This window comes from Ylistrum balloti, unplaced genomic scaffold, assembly GCF_031769215.1.
Source record: "Ylistrum balloti isolate Yb309-2 unplaced genomic scaffold, AGI_CSIRO_Ybal_v1 Utg370110, whole genome shotgun sequence".
NCBI classification, from domain to species: Eukaryota; Metazoa; Mollusca; class Bivalvia; order Pectinida; family Pectinidae; genus Ylistrum; species Ylistrum balloti.
In genome coordinates, this window is record NW_026782132.1 from 1258727 (window position 1) to 1275671 (window position 16945).

At 34.0% G+C, this 16945-nt stretch overlaps 1 protein-coding gene across 1 annotated transcript; it reads right to left on the reverse strand.

Annotated features, from left to right (window-relative positions):
• Positions 1-1937: 1937 nt before the first annotated feature.
• LOC132550193 (peroxidasin homolog) lies at positions 1938-16134 on the reverse strand. Its single transcript, XM_060214225.1, has 6 exons — positions 16020-16134; positions 12733-12795; positions 5314-5616; positions 4692-4937; positions 2458-2736; positions 1938-2230 (listed from the first exon to the last, which is right to left on the reverse strand). Exons 1-6 carry the CDS (start codon positions 16132-16134, stop codon positions 1938-1940), a joined length of 1299 nt encoding a protein of 432 aa, XP_060070208.1.
• Positions 16135-16945: the final 811 nt, after the last annotated feature.

Consider the following 16945-nt stretch of genomic DNA (forward strand, 5'->3'; position numbering starts at 1 on the left):
GCACCGCGATGGAAGTCTCCTGGAACAAACGAGTAATGAAGAAGAACACTGAAGTTCGCATTCAACACAAAAAGCATAAGGTGGTATTACATCGATTTAAACGTTAGTTGCTTTCAGATAATCCCCTTCTTGTTTTTCTTTGCAGTTTCCGACAAAATATCAATCTTCTTATGACATCAGTAATTGTAAAGTGCTGGTTTGAAAAAAATGTTTGTGTCCCATATCATGATTTCGGCATGATTTTCTAAAGTTTTTTCAATGTTCTATATTTGGGATTCAAACCTACGTTCTCTTTGTCTCCTTTGCATTTCTTTAGTTTCCGTTTTTTCCTCTGTTTATTTGTTTTAGCTCGAATCTCTTTGCTTTCCGGCGTGTTGTTCACGGTTTTTACTTCCTTTAATTCAAGTCTCCTACGATCATGAAGGTATTTAGCGAGTTTAATGATATCGCCTCCAACCAGAAACCCAAAAACGAGTATAATAATCATAATAGCTATGACCCCAAAGCCAATGGAGGAGGTATTGGAATTTTTCATGGATAATTTCTTTATGATGTAACTCGTAAGCGTCGTTGGTTCCACTGTTAGCTCCTTCTTTATTTGTTCCATGGCATTTCTAGCTTGCTCCATAGTAATATTTAGTATATTCTTCAAATAAGTACATCGTCGATTACAACGACAGTGCTGTTTAGTCTCTGTTGAAAAAACAACGATCATTATTATAGAGATCTATTTGACACACATGGTATATAATAAAATGTCTTTTCTTTGTGATAAATGTAGAATTCCTTGACAGCTTATCTTATCACTAATATAATACTGCGTTTTACAATATGTAAATATTGGCTGTATGGATAGAATTTTATTCGTCAATGCAAGGCTTAATCAATTTTTTGTGTAATTTTTTTTCTTTTTAATTTTAAATGTTTCTTTCTTACAAATGTTACATACATTGTAAAGAACAGATTTTACTTTTTATTCATTGAGAAATCAGCGTTGAATTCCATTTTTATTTTGTTAGCGAGAACAACAAAGCTGTCGTTGATATGTTTTACCATTATTTTTTATTTACACAAAACAAACTAAGTTCACAAAATATAAAACATTCATATTGATCAAATGGAAAACAACTATTAACAAGAAACCAAGGACCTAGTACTTAAATTGTATCTTGAGAGCAAATTGTACGAATTGCAGATGTTTGAAAAGTTCAGCTTTCACTTAATAAGACAACTATGCTTTAGCCTAGATTTTGGGTTGTTGTATTGTCCTCCTTCCTTTGGATTGTAGTAAGATTCTTCATGTCGACGAAACCCCAACAAAGACCAGTGTTAAAGACACACTTATAAACCTCTGTATGTCAAATATCCTTGATATTGCATATTTTAGATACATTATCTTGTGTCTCCAACGAGTTTAAAATCAACAACACTTTTCACTCTTTTTCACGCCATCACATGCACTCTCCTTCTTACTTACAATAAATCATGCTTATAGGATTGTTCTTTAGTTGAGAAAACCCCAATTGGCCCGGATACTGAAGGGTTAAAGGTTCCTGAACACCCAATAAACAAAGCAATCACAAGTTTCGATTCATATGTCCTGTTTCAAATCTCAGTTCTCACATTTTTAATTTTTTCGTAACTCCACAAAGTTTTAATAGGTTTCTAAACAAAAGCTTGTCATCGATTCATAATCCTGTCCTGGATCCACTCAAAGACAAATATATAACAATAAGATTATATTACCAAACATTGCCAACCAACAATCAAAACTTTGTAGGCAATTGTAACTGTAGATATATATATATATATTTGTTTTTCTTTGAAGATACTAATTCGCTATCCTAGTCACTGTAGATTCCATCAGTAAATGTTGGCCCCATCAGCCTGTCATTGTAAGTGTAAACGCTAGACTTGATGTAACATGAGTTCCTTTCTTATGCAGGTTTGATTTTTCGGTTGATGACGAAGTATCCACACAAATCAAAGACAATCAATATGACACCAAGGGTAACCAGGACAATAACTCCCACTGTGCCAATCAGGAAAGAGGAAGATCGGCCATCATGCCCGGAGATCATTTTCATTTTATGAACTGTTAATTTTTCTTTTTTCACCATAAGTATCTTTTCAGTGTCTTCCATTTCCACTTTTAGTTCGACTGGTGTAAACTCCAATGGTGCGCAGTTCTTTAGAATCCTAGAACGACATCTGCATTTCAGCTTCCTACCTGTATAAAAGTGCAACATAGATTCTTTAAGTTCAAGCTCAAACCAAGATAATGTCTATCTATCGGGAATTACGTTATAAATCAAAGTAACATAAGTTCAATATTTCTCTAATAGACGTTAAGTTCAACTTTACTAATACATTTATTAGGTGTTAAAACAACCACCAGAAACGTCTAATACAGAAGTCTGATATATTGGAGGAAAACAAAAAAACTTGTATACTCACGGATTCTGAATGTTTTCTGTGCTTTGCCATGTTCATTGGTGATCATACATCTATATCCAACGATATCATCATTCCCAGAGACAGAAACTTTCAACTCACTGACCACTAAATACGAGTTGCTGGGATCGATACCAGTCTGAATAACCATGTCAGTTATTAGTTCAGAGGAGTTATGCCATGTAATGTTCGGAGTTGGAATTCCGGTACCCGAACATTTTATCTGGACTGTCTGGTTTTCCTCAGTAGCTTCATACTGATACAGACACAACTTCGGTGGAGCTAAAACAATTAAGTACAAACATTTTACTGACACAACTTCGGCAGAGCTAAAACAATTAGGTATATATTTTACTGACACAACTTCGGTGGAGCTAAAACAATTAGGTATATATTTTACTGACACAACTTCGGCAGAGCTAAAACAATTAGGTATATATTTTACTGACACAACTTCGGCAGAGCTAAAACAATTAGGTATATATTTTACTGACACATCTTCGGCAGAGCTAAAACAATTAAGTATATATTTTACTAACACAACTTCGGTGGAGCTAAAACAATTAGTTATATATTTTACTGACACAACTTCGGCAGAGCTAAACAATTAGGTATATATTTTACTAACACAACTTCTGTGGAGCTAAAACAATTAGGTATATATTTTACTGACACATCTTCGGCAGAGCTAAAACAATTAGATATATATTTTACTAACACAACTTCGGCAGAGCTAAAACAATTAGGTATATATTTTACTAACACAACTTCGGTGGAGCTAAAACAATTAGGTATATATTTTACTGACACATCTTCGGCAGAGCTAAAACAATTAGGTATATATTTTACTGACACAACTTCGGCAGAGCTAAAACAATTAGGTATATATTTTAATGACACAACTTCGGCAGAGCTAAAACAATTAGGTATATATTTTACTGACACAACTTCGGTGGAGCTAAAACAATTAGGTATATATTTTACTGACACAACTTCGGCAGAGCCAAAACAATTAGGTATATATTTTACTGACACAACTTCGGCAGAGCTAAAACAATTAGGTATATATTTTACTGACACAACTTCGGCAGAGCTAAAACAATTAGGTATATATTTTACTGACACAACTTCGGCAGAGCTAAAATAATTAGGTATATATTTTACTGACACAACTTCTGTGGAGCTAAAACAATTAAGTATATATTTTACTGACACAACTTCGGTGGAGCTAAAACAATTAGGTATATATTTTACTGACACAACTTCGGCAGAGCTAAAACAATTAGGTATATATTTTACTGACACAACTTCGGCAGAGCTAAAACAATTAGGTATATATTTTACTGACACAACTTCGGCAGAGCTAAAACAATTAGTTATATATTTTACTGACACAACTTCTGTGGAGCTAAAACAATTAGGTATATATTTTTTCCGACACAACTTCGGTGGAGCTAAAGCATTGACATATCTGTTGTTATAGACATAACTTTATCGTAGTTAATTACATGTGTTTTTTGTTCCTGCCACAATTTCAAGGAAGTTAAAACAGTTATGTGATTATTGTTATACCTAGATTCGTCGGAGTTAAAATTAATTACATTGATACAGACATAACTTCGGAAGAGTTAAAACAAAAACATGTTTTCCACTTCCATGTGATTTAACAATTGTTACCAATGTATTGAGATATATATTGTATTTCTTAGTAGAGGACCATATCAATGTTGTGTATGTATAATATAAGTTTTTTTTATCGTTTTTTTTATATATACAAATGTTGTTAATTCATTTTGATTCACCGTTTTGAAATAACCATAAACTATTTACAATTTTTGCCAAAATATGAACAAAAAAATTTGGAATATTTCCAAGATTGTACATTCGCATTACCGAAAAGTGATTCAGTGGTTCCCATATTATCTACTAACAGGTAACTTTTGTGTCACTACGTTGTCGGTGGTCTATCGATACACCGCAAAGAATAAACAACCACCAGAAATAAACATTAGAGCGAAGTCAATATGGACTGTCGTGGCTGACACAAAAGCAGACATCCCTCTCCAGAAAAACATTATGTAAAACCGAAAAATGAAGAAGGACCAAATCAGATATACTACGGAATGTTTAACATAAACAAACAATATAGCAATTTTTACACATCATTATAATATATATGTTTAACACTAAACATATAATAGCACTATTTAAGTTTTTATTTTCATATAATTGATTACCATTTATATATATCACGGTTGTATTCTGCACTGAGTCGATCTCATTCTCAGCATTGCATATGTAACTGCCAATTGCGTTACGGTATATACTTGTCAAGTTCAATGTCCCATCGTTTGATTTGTCAGTGTAGTTTGGTCTTGTCCACCATACAGGCGATGCGGGGTTAGAAGTAACAGTGCATTTGATGACGACGTCGTCTGTTTCGTTGACCTCGACATAGTCTTGTACCGTAATTATTGGTGGATCTGAAGCAAGTTCATTGTTGATTGACTAGAATTTGAATGATCATATTGAAATATAATATCCCGGCATAATAGAAAATTTTAAATAAACAAATATATATCGAAACAAATATATATCGAAATATATCGAAACAAATATATCAGTTTGCCTATGGTTCGAAATTTATCATTAAAAATACGGACGAAAACAAATTTGTAATAAAAAAAAGTATGAAAATAAATTAATTGAAATTGATCTATTTCAATAACATTTAATGGAGTACTACTATGGGGGTAACAGGTATGTTATTGTTATAGATATTGATGTATAAATGTTAAACATCCGTTGAAAAACAAATTGATAAAATTTTGACAATGACTGACACCCGCGCTTACTTACACATCACATTTAAAGTGGCATTCTGCTGGTAAAGGACGTCTCCATTGTAATTAACTATACACTTTACTGTGGCGTTGTTGTCGTCATATGATAAGGTGAAGGACGTATTTCTCACGAACACAACTGTATCGCGGGAATGCTGCCATGTTTCCTCTGTTTTCATATACTGACCATTTTTCTCCAAACTAATGACTGGTTCAGGTATTCCACCGTCAACTGAGCAAGAAAGGATGATGTCTTCTCCGGCATATATCTTATCACTAGTTGTTATTATGGTAAAAACGGGTTCTTCTGGCGGATCACCTGTGTTGAAGTATCGTTTTACTTATAAAATGTCTTGATTTTTGGGCTTGTCTGATTTATTATCTACACACACTTAACTGCTTCAGTTACAGAAATTAACATTTCTAATATTCTGTTCTATTTGAGATCAATCTACTTTGCGCTTCAGAAATTTAAAGTGATCAGCAATAGAGTATTATAATGGGATAGGAGGGTAATTTTGGTCAGATTTTATAAATAGGTGCCATACTACTGCATCAAAACAAGAATCTACACAGTTTCAATAACAAAGTTAGTTATGCAGGTTGTACAGAAATGTATTCTAGATGATCGTTAAAAGGACACGCTAGTGAAAGCATTTTTCATTACAATGTAAGATTAGATTATGCCAAATAATTAATAAAACTGCATCATACAGCTGTTTCGTCCCTCTAGTTTGTTCTAAAATACCATTTTACATAGTATCAGAAATTTCTGCTGTTGTTACCATCATTTCAAGAACAGAAAAATTGGATAAATTGAAGAAATTCGATATTCAATTATCCGGTGTCCCATACGGTGCTCTATTTCATTGTGAAACTGGGTCTTACATCTGTTGTATTTGTAAAATATGGATGAAATTATGATTTTTGATTGAATATTTATACATGTTTTCGGGATTTTCGACCATAAAAATTAAAATGGTTTACGTAAAAAGCACAGCAAAAAATCATAATGGCACGTGCCAGATGTACCGTAGAGTTTTAAGAATAGCTTTGTGTCTTACGTCAAAGTGTTGGTTATGGAATATCAGTCCTTGGATGATATAATTCAAACATATTCGATGAAGTTTCTTATCTTACGTAGTAGCATAACAAACTTTCTGCAATTCAACTAACTTTTGATCGATTATAAAATCAGAAGAGAGACTAGCTACAACGTCATTATACACATGACGTTGCAATGAGCCAAAAGTTGAATGTATAAGACAAACGTAACGAAATAGAAACATCTATCACTGGATAGCGCGCACCTGCGATTTCCATTTCTCCTCGTTATGCGATTGTTTGAGTAGTACATAATAAAGAATACAGTGGATACATATGGCGAGACCCTCCTACTCTTCCTGATTATATTTACCTTTACAATGTAATTCAGTGGAATGACAGATGTAATGATAATTGTCGTACAAATTTCCTCTATAAGCAGTCATGGGATAGATGTAGGCGTTCCTGAAAAGTGAACACGTGTATGGTTTGTAAACAGCAGCACACTCGCATGTACATTAACAATAGCTATAGCCCATGGCGTTATATTTGGAACCATGGGATACGTTAATACAAAATCTGTAAATTGTTTCAGTTATTTGTAAAACTGTGAATATACAAAATGTCTATACAAAAAGTCGTTATGGAGGCTGACCTACCTATAGGTTGTATAAAGTAGCTTGTACTGTCTCTGGCAGATTTGTCCTGTTTCGTCTGTTGACAGTCCAAGATCAAAACACAAGCTTCCCCATATACCTTGATACTGCAGTTCTATTTTACCTTTCTGCTTGGGTAGTCTCAGAAAGGGAAGAACTGACAAAAAAAATTAATCAAGCAAATGTTATTGATCAGTACCTTGATGTTTAATATTGGGTTTTGTGAATGTTGTAACGGGACGATTTTGATTTGATTATAGGGGAGGCTAATTCAGGATATTGATTCATACTATAATGGTATGAAAGTATGCTGATAACGTTTAAGAATCATATCTCCCAACTTAAAATAATATAAGACTACCTCTCAATGGTACTTCAGTTGTTAATTCTAAAGGGGCAATCCTATGAAATACCGTTTCAGAAAGCGTCCTGCCTAATGCTTGCTTTATCTTAAATGTTCACTGGTTATTGCTCACTGTCTGTTATGTACTGCTTACGGTCGACAGCCCACTGCCTATTACTCACAAACTACTATCTACTGCTAGCTACATATAGCCTATTGCTAACTGCCTACAACTCAATGCCTGTTACTAATAAACAACTATCTACTGCTAACTGCCAACAGCTCGCTGCCTATTACTAACAAACTACTTTCTACTGCTAACTGCCAACAGCTCGCTGCCTATTACTAACAAACTACTTTCTACTGCTAACTGCCTACAACTCAATGCCTGTTACTAATAAACTACTATCTACTGCTAACTGCCAACAGCTCGCTGCTAACTGCCAACAGCTCGCTGCCTATTACTAACAAACTACTTTCTACTGCTAACTGCCAACAGCTCGCTGCCTATTACTAACAAACTACTTTCTACTGCTAACTGCCTACAACTCAATGCCTATTACTAACAAACTACTTTCTACTGCTAACTGCCTACAACTCAATGCCTGTTACTGATAAACTACTTTCTACTGCTAACTGCCAACAGCTCGCTGCCTGTTACTAATAAACTACTATCTGCTGCTAACTGCCAACAGCTCGCTGCCTAATACTAATAAACTACTATCTGCTGCTAACTGCCTACAACTCAATGCCTGTTACTAACAAACAACTATCTACTGCTAACTGCCAACAGCTCGCTGCCTATTACTAACAAACTACTTTCTACTGCTAACTGCCAACAGCTCGCTGCCTATTACTAACAAACTACTTTCTACTGCTAACTGCCTACAACTCAATGCCTGTTACTAATAAACAACTATCTACTGCTAACTGCCAACAGCTCGCTGCTAACTGCCAACAGCTCGCTGCCTATTACTAACAAACTACTTTCTACTGCTAACTGCCAACAGCTCGCTGCATATTACTAACAAACTACTTTCTACTGCTAACTGCCTACAACTCAATGCCTATTACTAACAAACTACTTTCTACTGCTAACTGCCTACAACTCAATGCCTGTTACTGATAAACTACTTTCTACTGCTAACTGCCAACAGCTCGCTGCCTGTTACTAATAAACTACTATCTGCTGCTAACTGCCAACAGCTCGCTGCCTATTACTAACAAATTACTTTCTACTGCTAACTGCCAACAGCTCGCTGCCTATTACTAATAAACTACTATCTGCTGCTAACTGCCTACAACTCAATGCCTGTTACTAATAAACTACTATCTGCTGCTAACTGCCAACAGCTCGCTGCCTATTACTAATAAACTACTATCTGCTGCTAACTGCCTACAACTCAATGCCTGTTACTAATAAACTACTATCTGCTGCTAACTGCCTACAACTCAATGCCTGTTACTGATAAACTACTTTCTACTGCTAACTGCCAACAGCTCGCTGCCTGTTACTAATAAACTACTATCTGCTGCTAACTGCCAACAGCTCGCTGCCTATTACTAACAAACTACTTTCTACTGCTAACTGCCAACAGCTCGCTGCCTATTACTAATAAACTACTATCTGCTGCTAACTGCCTACAACTCAATGCCTGTTACTAATAAACTACTATCTGCTGCTAACTGCCAACAGCTCGCTGCCTATTACTAATAAACTACTATCTGCTGCTAACTGCCTACAACTCAATGCCTGTTACTAATAAACTACTATCTGCTGCTAACTGCCTACAACTCAATGCCTGTTACTAATAAACTACTTTCTACTGCTAACTGCCTACAACTCAATGCCTGTTACTGACAAACTACTTTCTACTGCTAACTGCCAACAGCTCGCTGCCTAATACTAATAAACAACTATCTACTGCTAACTGCCAACAGCTCGCTGCCTATAACTTACAAATTACTATCTACTGCTAACTGCCTACAACTCAATGCCTATTACTCACAAACTACTTTCTACTGCTAACTGCCAACAGCTCGCTGCCTTTTACTAATAAGCTACTATCTACTGCTAACTGCCTACAACTCAATGCCTATTACTCACAAACTACTTTCTACTGCTAACTGCCTACATTTCAATGCCTGTTACTAAGAAACAACTATCTAATGCTAACTGCCAACAGCTCGCTGCTTATTACTAACAAACTACTTCTACTGCTACTTGTAATTGAGTCTGTAACTTTTGTGGTGTTTAGTATCATTATAATTATAGTAAAACTACAGCTATTCAGTTGTTCCATTTCAGTGATTCCCGATATCTAACCAATGTAGAAAGTTGATCCTTACCTACTCATTGCACATTAAGGCTTAACTCAGTAAAGAAGATGTGACTAGGTAGTAGACAATTTACAGTAACCAGTAAGCAGTATGCGGTAGACTGTAGCAGTAACCAGTAGGCAAAAGGCAGTAACCAGTAGACAGTATCCAGTAGGTAGAAGGCTGTCAGCAGTGGGCAGTAAGTAGTAAGAAGTAAGGAGAAATGATATAGCAGACAGTAAATAATCATCAGTAAAAATAGAGCAAATGGTAAGACGTAGGCAATGAAAATAGTACAGAACGTAGTAGGCAGTTAGCATACAGTCGTTAGTAAGCAATAGACAGGATGTTGTTGTATGATATTCCCATTTACTCGCAAGGTTCAACTTTCCCTCTGTCTTTGATGAAGTTACAGTTTTAAAGAACCTGTAAACTTACTATTTCTTTGGCATATGAATCTGTTTGTTTCGGCACAATAGTAATCATATATCTTCATATTTCGGAGTGTCATACAGCAATTTCTGCCTGCACAATTCGGTTGATCTGAAACACACAAAATAATGTCGCTTTTTTCTATAAAACAAAATTCACATGGTAACCATTGAAATTCACATGGTAACCATCAAAATTCACTTGATTACCATCAAAATTCAGTCAATTACGTCATTTCCCCCTAAGATAGGATATTTCCTTGGAGGGAGAGGAAAACTCGTCTTATGTTTCACAGTTCAATGTTAAATTAAACCTGAAGTGAATAGAACACACCATAAGTCTTAGCAGTCATTTCTAAATATCTTACGTGTTTGTAACAAAAAATTACACTTTTTTGAAGTTTTGCTGTCACATTCATCTGGATACGATACAAAAATGTGTAACATCAGCATTAGCTAACGAAACGATAATCGGAGTACTGTTAGTACCTAGGGACCAAACGACAGAAAAGTGATTGATGTGATGCTGGATGTGTTGTAAATATTATACAAAACAAAGAGTTCAAACATCAATTAAAGCAGAAAATAGTAAGTTACAAGGATAAAAATGTATTATCCGAAATGATGTACACGTAGCTTAATATTTGGAATAGACATCACATATTAATTATATCACAAAGATTATTCATTTATTAATCTACTGACACTTAGCATTAGACTATATTGGCGATAAATAAGTGTTTTGATTACATTAAATTGAGTATAACATTTATGAAATGTGTTGTCCACAATCTATGAATGACAATGTGGAAAATATCTTTCAGTATCCAATTTTCCTATAACATTGAGATATTATAATGGATCTATTTACGAAATCACATCACACACTGAGACTTTGGCAGTCATTCCGTGTCAGTTCATTTTTTCTTATCTTCTCAAGAACTACTGAACCTATTCAAAACAAACATGGCATTGGCATAAATATACGTGTTCCCCATCCTTTGGGATTTACTGTGGGATATAGTGAAAGCTTGTTATGTTTTCGACTGGGAAACAAATCATTTTAATAAAGTACTTAATACAGTTGTAATGTCGAAGAGTAGCTCAAGCAAACCTTATAGGACACAAAAAGTTTTTTTAAGATAACTATATTTGCATCAAAATGTAAAAGCCTTTGGACTATGAAATACAAGAGTGAAGTCAAACAATAAGTAAGCAATTTTGGCCTACTTTGAAACAATTTCTTTCTAGCTTGTGTATATTATATAAAAAAAATTATAACCCTCTTAAACAAAGTTAGAGTGGGTTAAACAACATTATCAATAGTGGGTGTGTCCTCCATTGGCCCAATAACAAGCCATCCATTGACCCCAATAAGAAGCTTATTCTGTTTTAATGGCAGAAACAATCACATATAGCTATGATCTCTTACAGTTTGTGTCCAGTATAGAACTCCAGTCGAAGTAATCATTTTTCAGGGAATGAAGTAACGGTGCAATATTTTGAGATAATAAGATAAACGGTTATTTAAGCCATACAAGTAGTTATGCCTCCCTTCGAATGAAAGAAAACATTTTGCATTAGCAACGCTTCTTCTGTTTTTCTAATGATTTCTTGTCAGAGCCATATCATTGAAACCGTTGAACGTATCTTAATGGATTATTTTTGCATTACCTAAAGCCGATGAGAAATGCTGTTAGGTCACTTTTCATACTACCCCATCATTATTAACTTAAAAGTACTTTTAATATATATAAAGTATGTGTCTTACCTGACATAGTAAATGTTTTTACCTGAGATATAGAACATACCTACAACAATAGTTTATAAGAATAACAAATGTTATGCTAGGTTGATCGATTTTAACTATTTTGTCCCTCACTGAATGTGTTATACTTTTGCACATATTGACATTGTCTGCCCCCAAAGGCTGACTGGCTAGGCAAAAGGAATTAATTTGGTTAAAATGAAAAGGAAAAAATATATTGTAATATCAAAAACAATTCATGAATAAAAAAATCATAAGCTGTTGAACCTGTGAAGTTTCGATCACAACTGCACTGTGTTGGACAAGATGCACATCACAGACGAGTCCTATAAGAACGACACAGTTGTCAGATGCTGTGTGAATCATTATATGGATCTGCTTTATATCAATACTGATTTAAATTGAAAGGCGCTTGCTTTTTTGTTCCTTTTATTTTCCTAATCTTCAAGACTGCAGATGGCAATCATTGCTGGTGAAAGTTTTAATCCCCGAGGTTTGCTGTAACCTGCATGCCATGATTATATTCATTCAAAAATAACTACCATGCGAATACAAGTTGTTAACAGTATTTCTTGGTGGTTTTCGGAATGACCAAGATATTCAAGGAAGGCGTAATCGATTAAACAGAAGACGCTTACTCTTTCGGAACACTTCATCTTATCATCCTTGTATTGTTTCAGGAATCTCCTTGTAAATTTCTTCCTTCAGTTCATGTTTTGTCATAGTTTTGAATTTGTATTATGATTGTGTGACGTGTCGGTATATTCTTGTTCTTTTATAGAGTAAATGATACTTGTATCAATCAGATAAAATTTATACGAATACGATCAAATGTTTTCCAAATGAAATAAAACCAATAGTTACAGGTGCCTACCTGGACCCCATAAGGTAAGATCGAATGTCAGATTCTTGCCAGTGTGTGAAACCCAGTTTCCTTCTGTAAATAAAGAACAAAAGATCTAATTGAAAAGATATATGTTAATACTATACATGATGATATATCTAATTACAGATACATTATTTTCGAAATATTTTGTAATTTGAGTTTTTTCAACAAGATATTTTAAATACGATCAGGAAAAGAGAAGTATCAAAAATTTTCAATAGATATCCAATAACGTTGGAAAGATGCGCAACGCAGGTTAAATACATGTATTATGTTCAGATGCAGACTGTCATCTGATATATAATATGCACATGCATGTAATGAAGCACTTTGCTGGCTTTTTTCATTTTATTTCACAGGGATTTTATTGGGGGAAATCAATATCTTGAAAGGCCACGTGGACATTTCTGATACTGGAGGTTTGAGTAATGCAACTACATTGTAGATTAAAGCCTATTATATGGTTCATTGTGAAGCGGGTGTGTATTTCTCCAGTCCCCATAATGTGATGACTAGATAGCAATCTCAGCAATGGTGGAGCTGGTGACGGAACACAAAGCAATTATCATGCAAACATTGTATAATCAACTTGTGAAATTTATTTTAATAATAACAACACATCCATCCAATTATTCATCATATACATGCTTACATGAACAGATATACATACACTGGTGCTATACACGTAATTATACATATCATTACCAAATTAATGATGCAACTACTTCAAATTTATAAGTATCTAAATTTGCCTTATGTACTATGTGCAATCATATTAGTAGCCCTGTATAGTAGAACAAAATTGATATAACATGTTGGTGTAGTTGATTTTTTAAGATACGAAAATTGTACTTTGTACATTATGGTATAACGAACACAACTACATTTATATGAGCATATAAGAGTTGAGAGTTAAGAAGGCTCTACATGTGAAGTTATTACTTGATATCAAACTCCTGACGTATTAATCTGTTGATATTTTGTTAGGAACGCCATGTAATAAACAATTTATATTATTAAATTTATCTTGAGCTGGTAGAGTTATCTCCTAGATCATTATTGAGGTGACTGTCATTATTTCCTCCCAATATGATATTTAATTTTCTATCCCTCAATATATAAATCTTATTTCATATTTGGAATCTGGTGAGGAATTGGAGTGTATGGTGGATATTAACTTGATTTTGATTATGTCACGGATACTGCTGACATCAGAGATTCATTGTCGTTATACTTAGTTGACCTGGAAATTCCTAATTGCGTTTCTTTTTCCTCTCAGTATATATCAATATAACCAGAGTGAACCCACGTCCTAACAAAGATTTACAGGGAAACTTCAATCTATACCTATCTAGGCTTCTCGATGTAGGAATTTTCCTATATTTGGTTTGATACTGTCTTCAATCTATACCTATCTAGGCTTCTCGATGTAGGAATTTTCCTATATTTGGTTTGATACTGTCTTCAATCTATACCTATCTAGGCTTCTCGATGTAGGAATTTTCCTATATTTGGTTTGATACTGTCTTCAATCTATACCTATCTAGGCTTCTCGATGTAGGAATTTTCTTACCTACGGTTTAATACCATCATATTCAAGGCTTCCTAATGTTGTTTATTTTCTACATTGGAATGGATACTATTTTCATCATATTCCGTTTTTTATGCTATATTTATTTGGTGCTCCTACAAATCAAACAATGATAGTATCCGGTCCGTTAAAAGAACTTCATGCATTCCTATGGTAAATGTTCCCTTTTATTGTATTTTTAATGTGTGGTGAAGTATTTTTCATAATAATTAATCAGATGATTTAATTAGAGTAACATGTTCTGCTTTTTATGATATAGTCTTTAATAAAACATTAGTATCGAATAAAGAAAGTAAAGTTAACCTACCAGGTTTCCGCATTCCATCTATATAGTAGTGTCCCTTCACTAAAATAAAAACAGATATGTAATATAATTAATTTCATTCAATCAACGTTGTAAAGATGAATTCATACCTAATTGATATATTGGACACCGACAGACACTGTCGAATAATGAAATTCCTATGCTGTAAAATACATTAATGTACCGCTGAACCTAAAACTGAGCGCACGATTCAGATACATTTGATATTATATGAATTTTAATTTCAATCATTGTTTTTCAATAAATTCGGGAATCAAAATAATACAATTTCTTTTCAGAATTCAGAACACCGTCACATATGGTGTTGTTAGTTTTTGACCACCGGAATGTAGATTTAATTTATGAAATTTTGTGTCGAAAGTCAATTGGTCTGCCAATCTGATTAAAATTAAATTAAAATTCGATTTTCAAAATATCTCCGTTCATTCTAAGTTGACGTAAGTTGAACATCGAAATTTAATTAGGTTGCTTTTCTACAGGAACCAAATTTCTCTCAGTGAATGGTGTCCTGACAGATAAAAATGTTATAAAGGTTTGTGACTGCAGAAGGTGACGTACTCATTTACTTTATCTCAAAAATATAAAAAGAAATACAGGAAACTCTTTGATTAGTGCAAGCGTCAATTAATATAAAAAGTCAAAAGAAGCTCGAATGAAATAAAGATTGAAATGTGATGATTCACAAATGGGTAAATTCAATATCAGGTTTTTTTCGAGTGCTTATCGGAGTTTTACCAATATACCTTAAAGATGTATAAAGATCAAGTGGTCAAAATGTACTTTTTTGTTGATGTGTATTTGCACATAATATAATGAAAATGCTTAAAAATAACTGAAATTCTAATTTGATAACGTTCTGAAATTAACCTTGTCTTAATTAATTTTCCCAATTTTACACACTTTTTTTCAGAAGTAAAAAGTGTTACGATGTATTCTTCTTCACCAAACTACCCGTTTTTTTTTCAGAATTAAGACACTACCTGATCCAGAAAAATAATCCACCAAGCTAAGAATCACGTATGTCAAACATATTTGGATTGTTCATGCAAAATTTGGTTGAAAACTACAACACGACCCGAGACTTCCAGACGTAAACTCAAGAAAAAAAAACACATTAACGTAAAAGAAAAACAAACTTTGAAATTGGTGACGCAGTTAATGGAATAACGTTGGCTACTACGCTGTTAACAAACACATACTTTAACTAAAAATCATACATTGAGCTCTTCCTTCACTAAATAGATAGGTAACGAAGTACTTCTACTTTTAATTCGTTTTATATTGAAGCATGCGCTACTCCCGGCAAAATATAACCACTCTACATCCTTACGCAAACGTAACATTGTATATTCTACTCACCAACACTGTTGAGATTGGTGATCGCATGTGTTAAATTAAACATTTCTGCATCAACTTTTCTACATTCTTCCACAGACTTGTACCAATTCTTCTTATTCGAATATGTCGATACCATGTAAATGAGTCGGCTTTTTTTGTCGAGAAAACCATAGTATTTCAAACCAAGCGGATACAAATCTGTAAAAAACCGTGAAGTATAGTTATAGACGATCTAGTATTATTTTCGATCGTGACATAGAATGATGTTAACTTATTCCATTGTCACATTTTCACATATGAATAATAATCTTATATATGGGATTGATTTTGTCCGATGCATTTTAAGAACAACATTAAATGACAGCACAACAGAGTAGATAGGAATCTAAAGAAACACACACTCGACAGGAAAAGAAGTTTACTGAAGGGGACTTTCTGTATCATTTAAAAATGATGTTCGTCATCAAATTAAATTACCAAATTTTGTTCCTTGATTTAGAAGAATAATTTATCAACGAGTTCCGTTCTGTATGCAAATGTCAATACCACGTATAACCGAGGAAACATATGCCCAGTGTGGTTCAGACGCTGCACCATCCAAGAAATAAGAGACTTGCTGACATTCAAACATGCAGCAACTTGTTTGTATGTCAAACCACATAAACCGTTCGAGAAACGTTTTTGCCAATACAGTATTAGTATGTGTATGATGCCCCTGTTTTACAACTGCAAACACTGCTCCAGGTTACAATGCAAACTTTGTTATGTTATGAGGTACCTTACTTTGATACGAGAGTATTGCTTGATGGCATACGGCACTAAACACAAAAGGAGATATTGCAAGGAGTACAAGGTGGGGTTTTTTTCACAAAAGGAAAGATAAATCTTTATTTTTGCATACTGAAATTGATGATCCCTAACTTGTGACCGAAATTATATATTACCCT

Bases quoted from the DNA above. Each gene is read 5' to 3' on its own strand.
- LOC132550193 (XM_060214225.1), bottom strand. From the start codon at position 16,134: ATGGTATCGACATATTCGAATAAGAAGAATTGGTACAAGTCTGTGGAA. The intron at 5,617-12,732 runs GTAGGCACCTGT...ACTTCAACACAG, and splicing joins TCTTACCTTATGGGGTCCAG to GTGATCCGCCAGAAGAACCC. The intron at 2,737-4,691 runs GTAATCAATTAT...TAATTGTTTTAG, and splicing joins AACCGTGATATATATAAATG to CTCCACCGAAGTTGTGTCTG.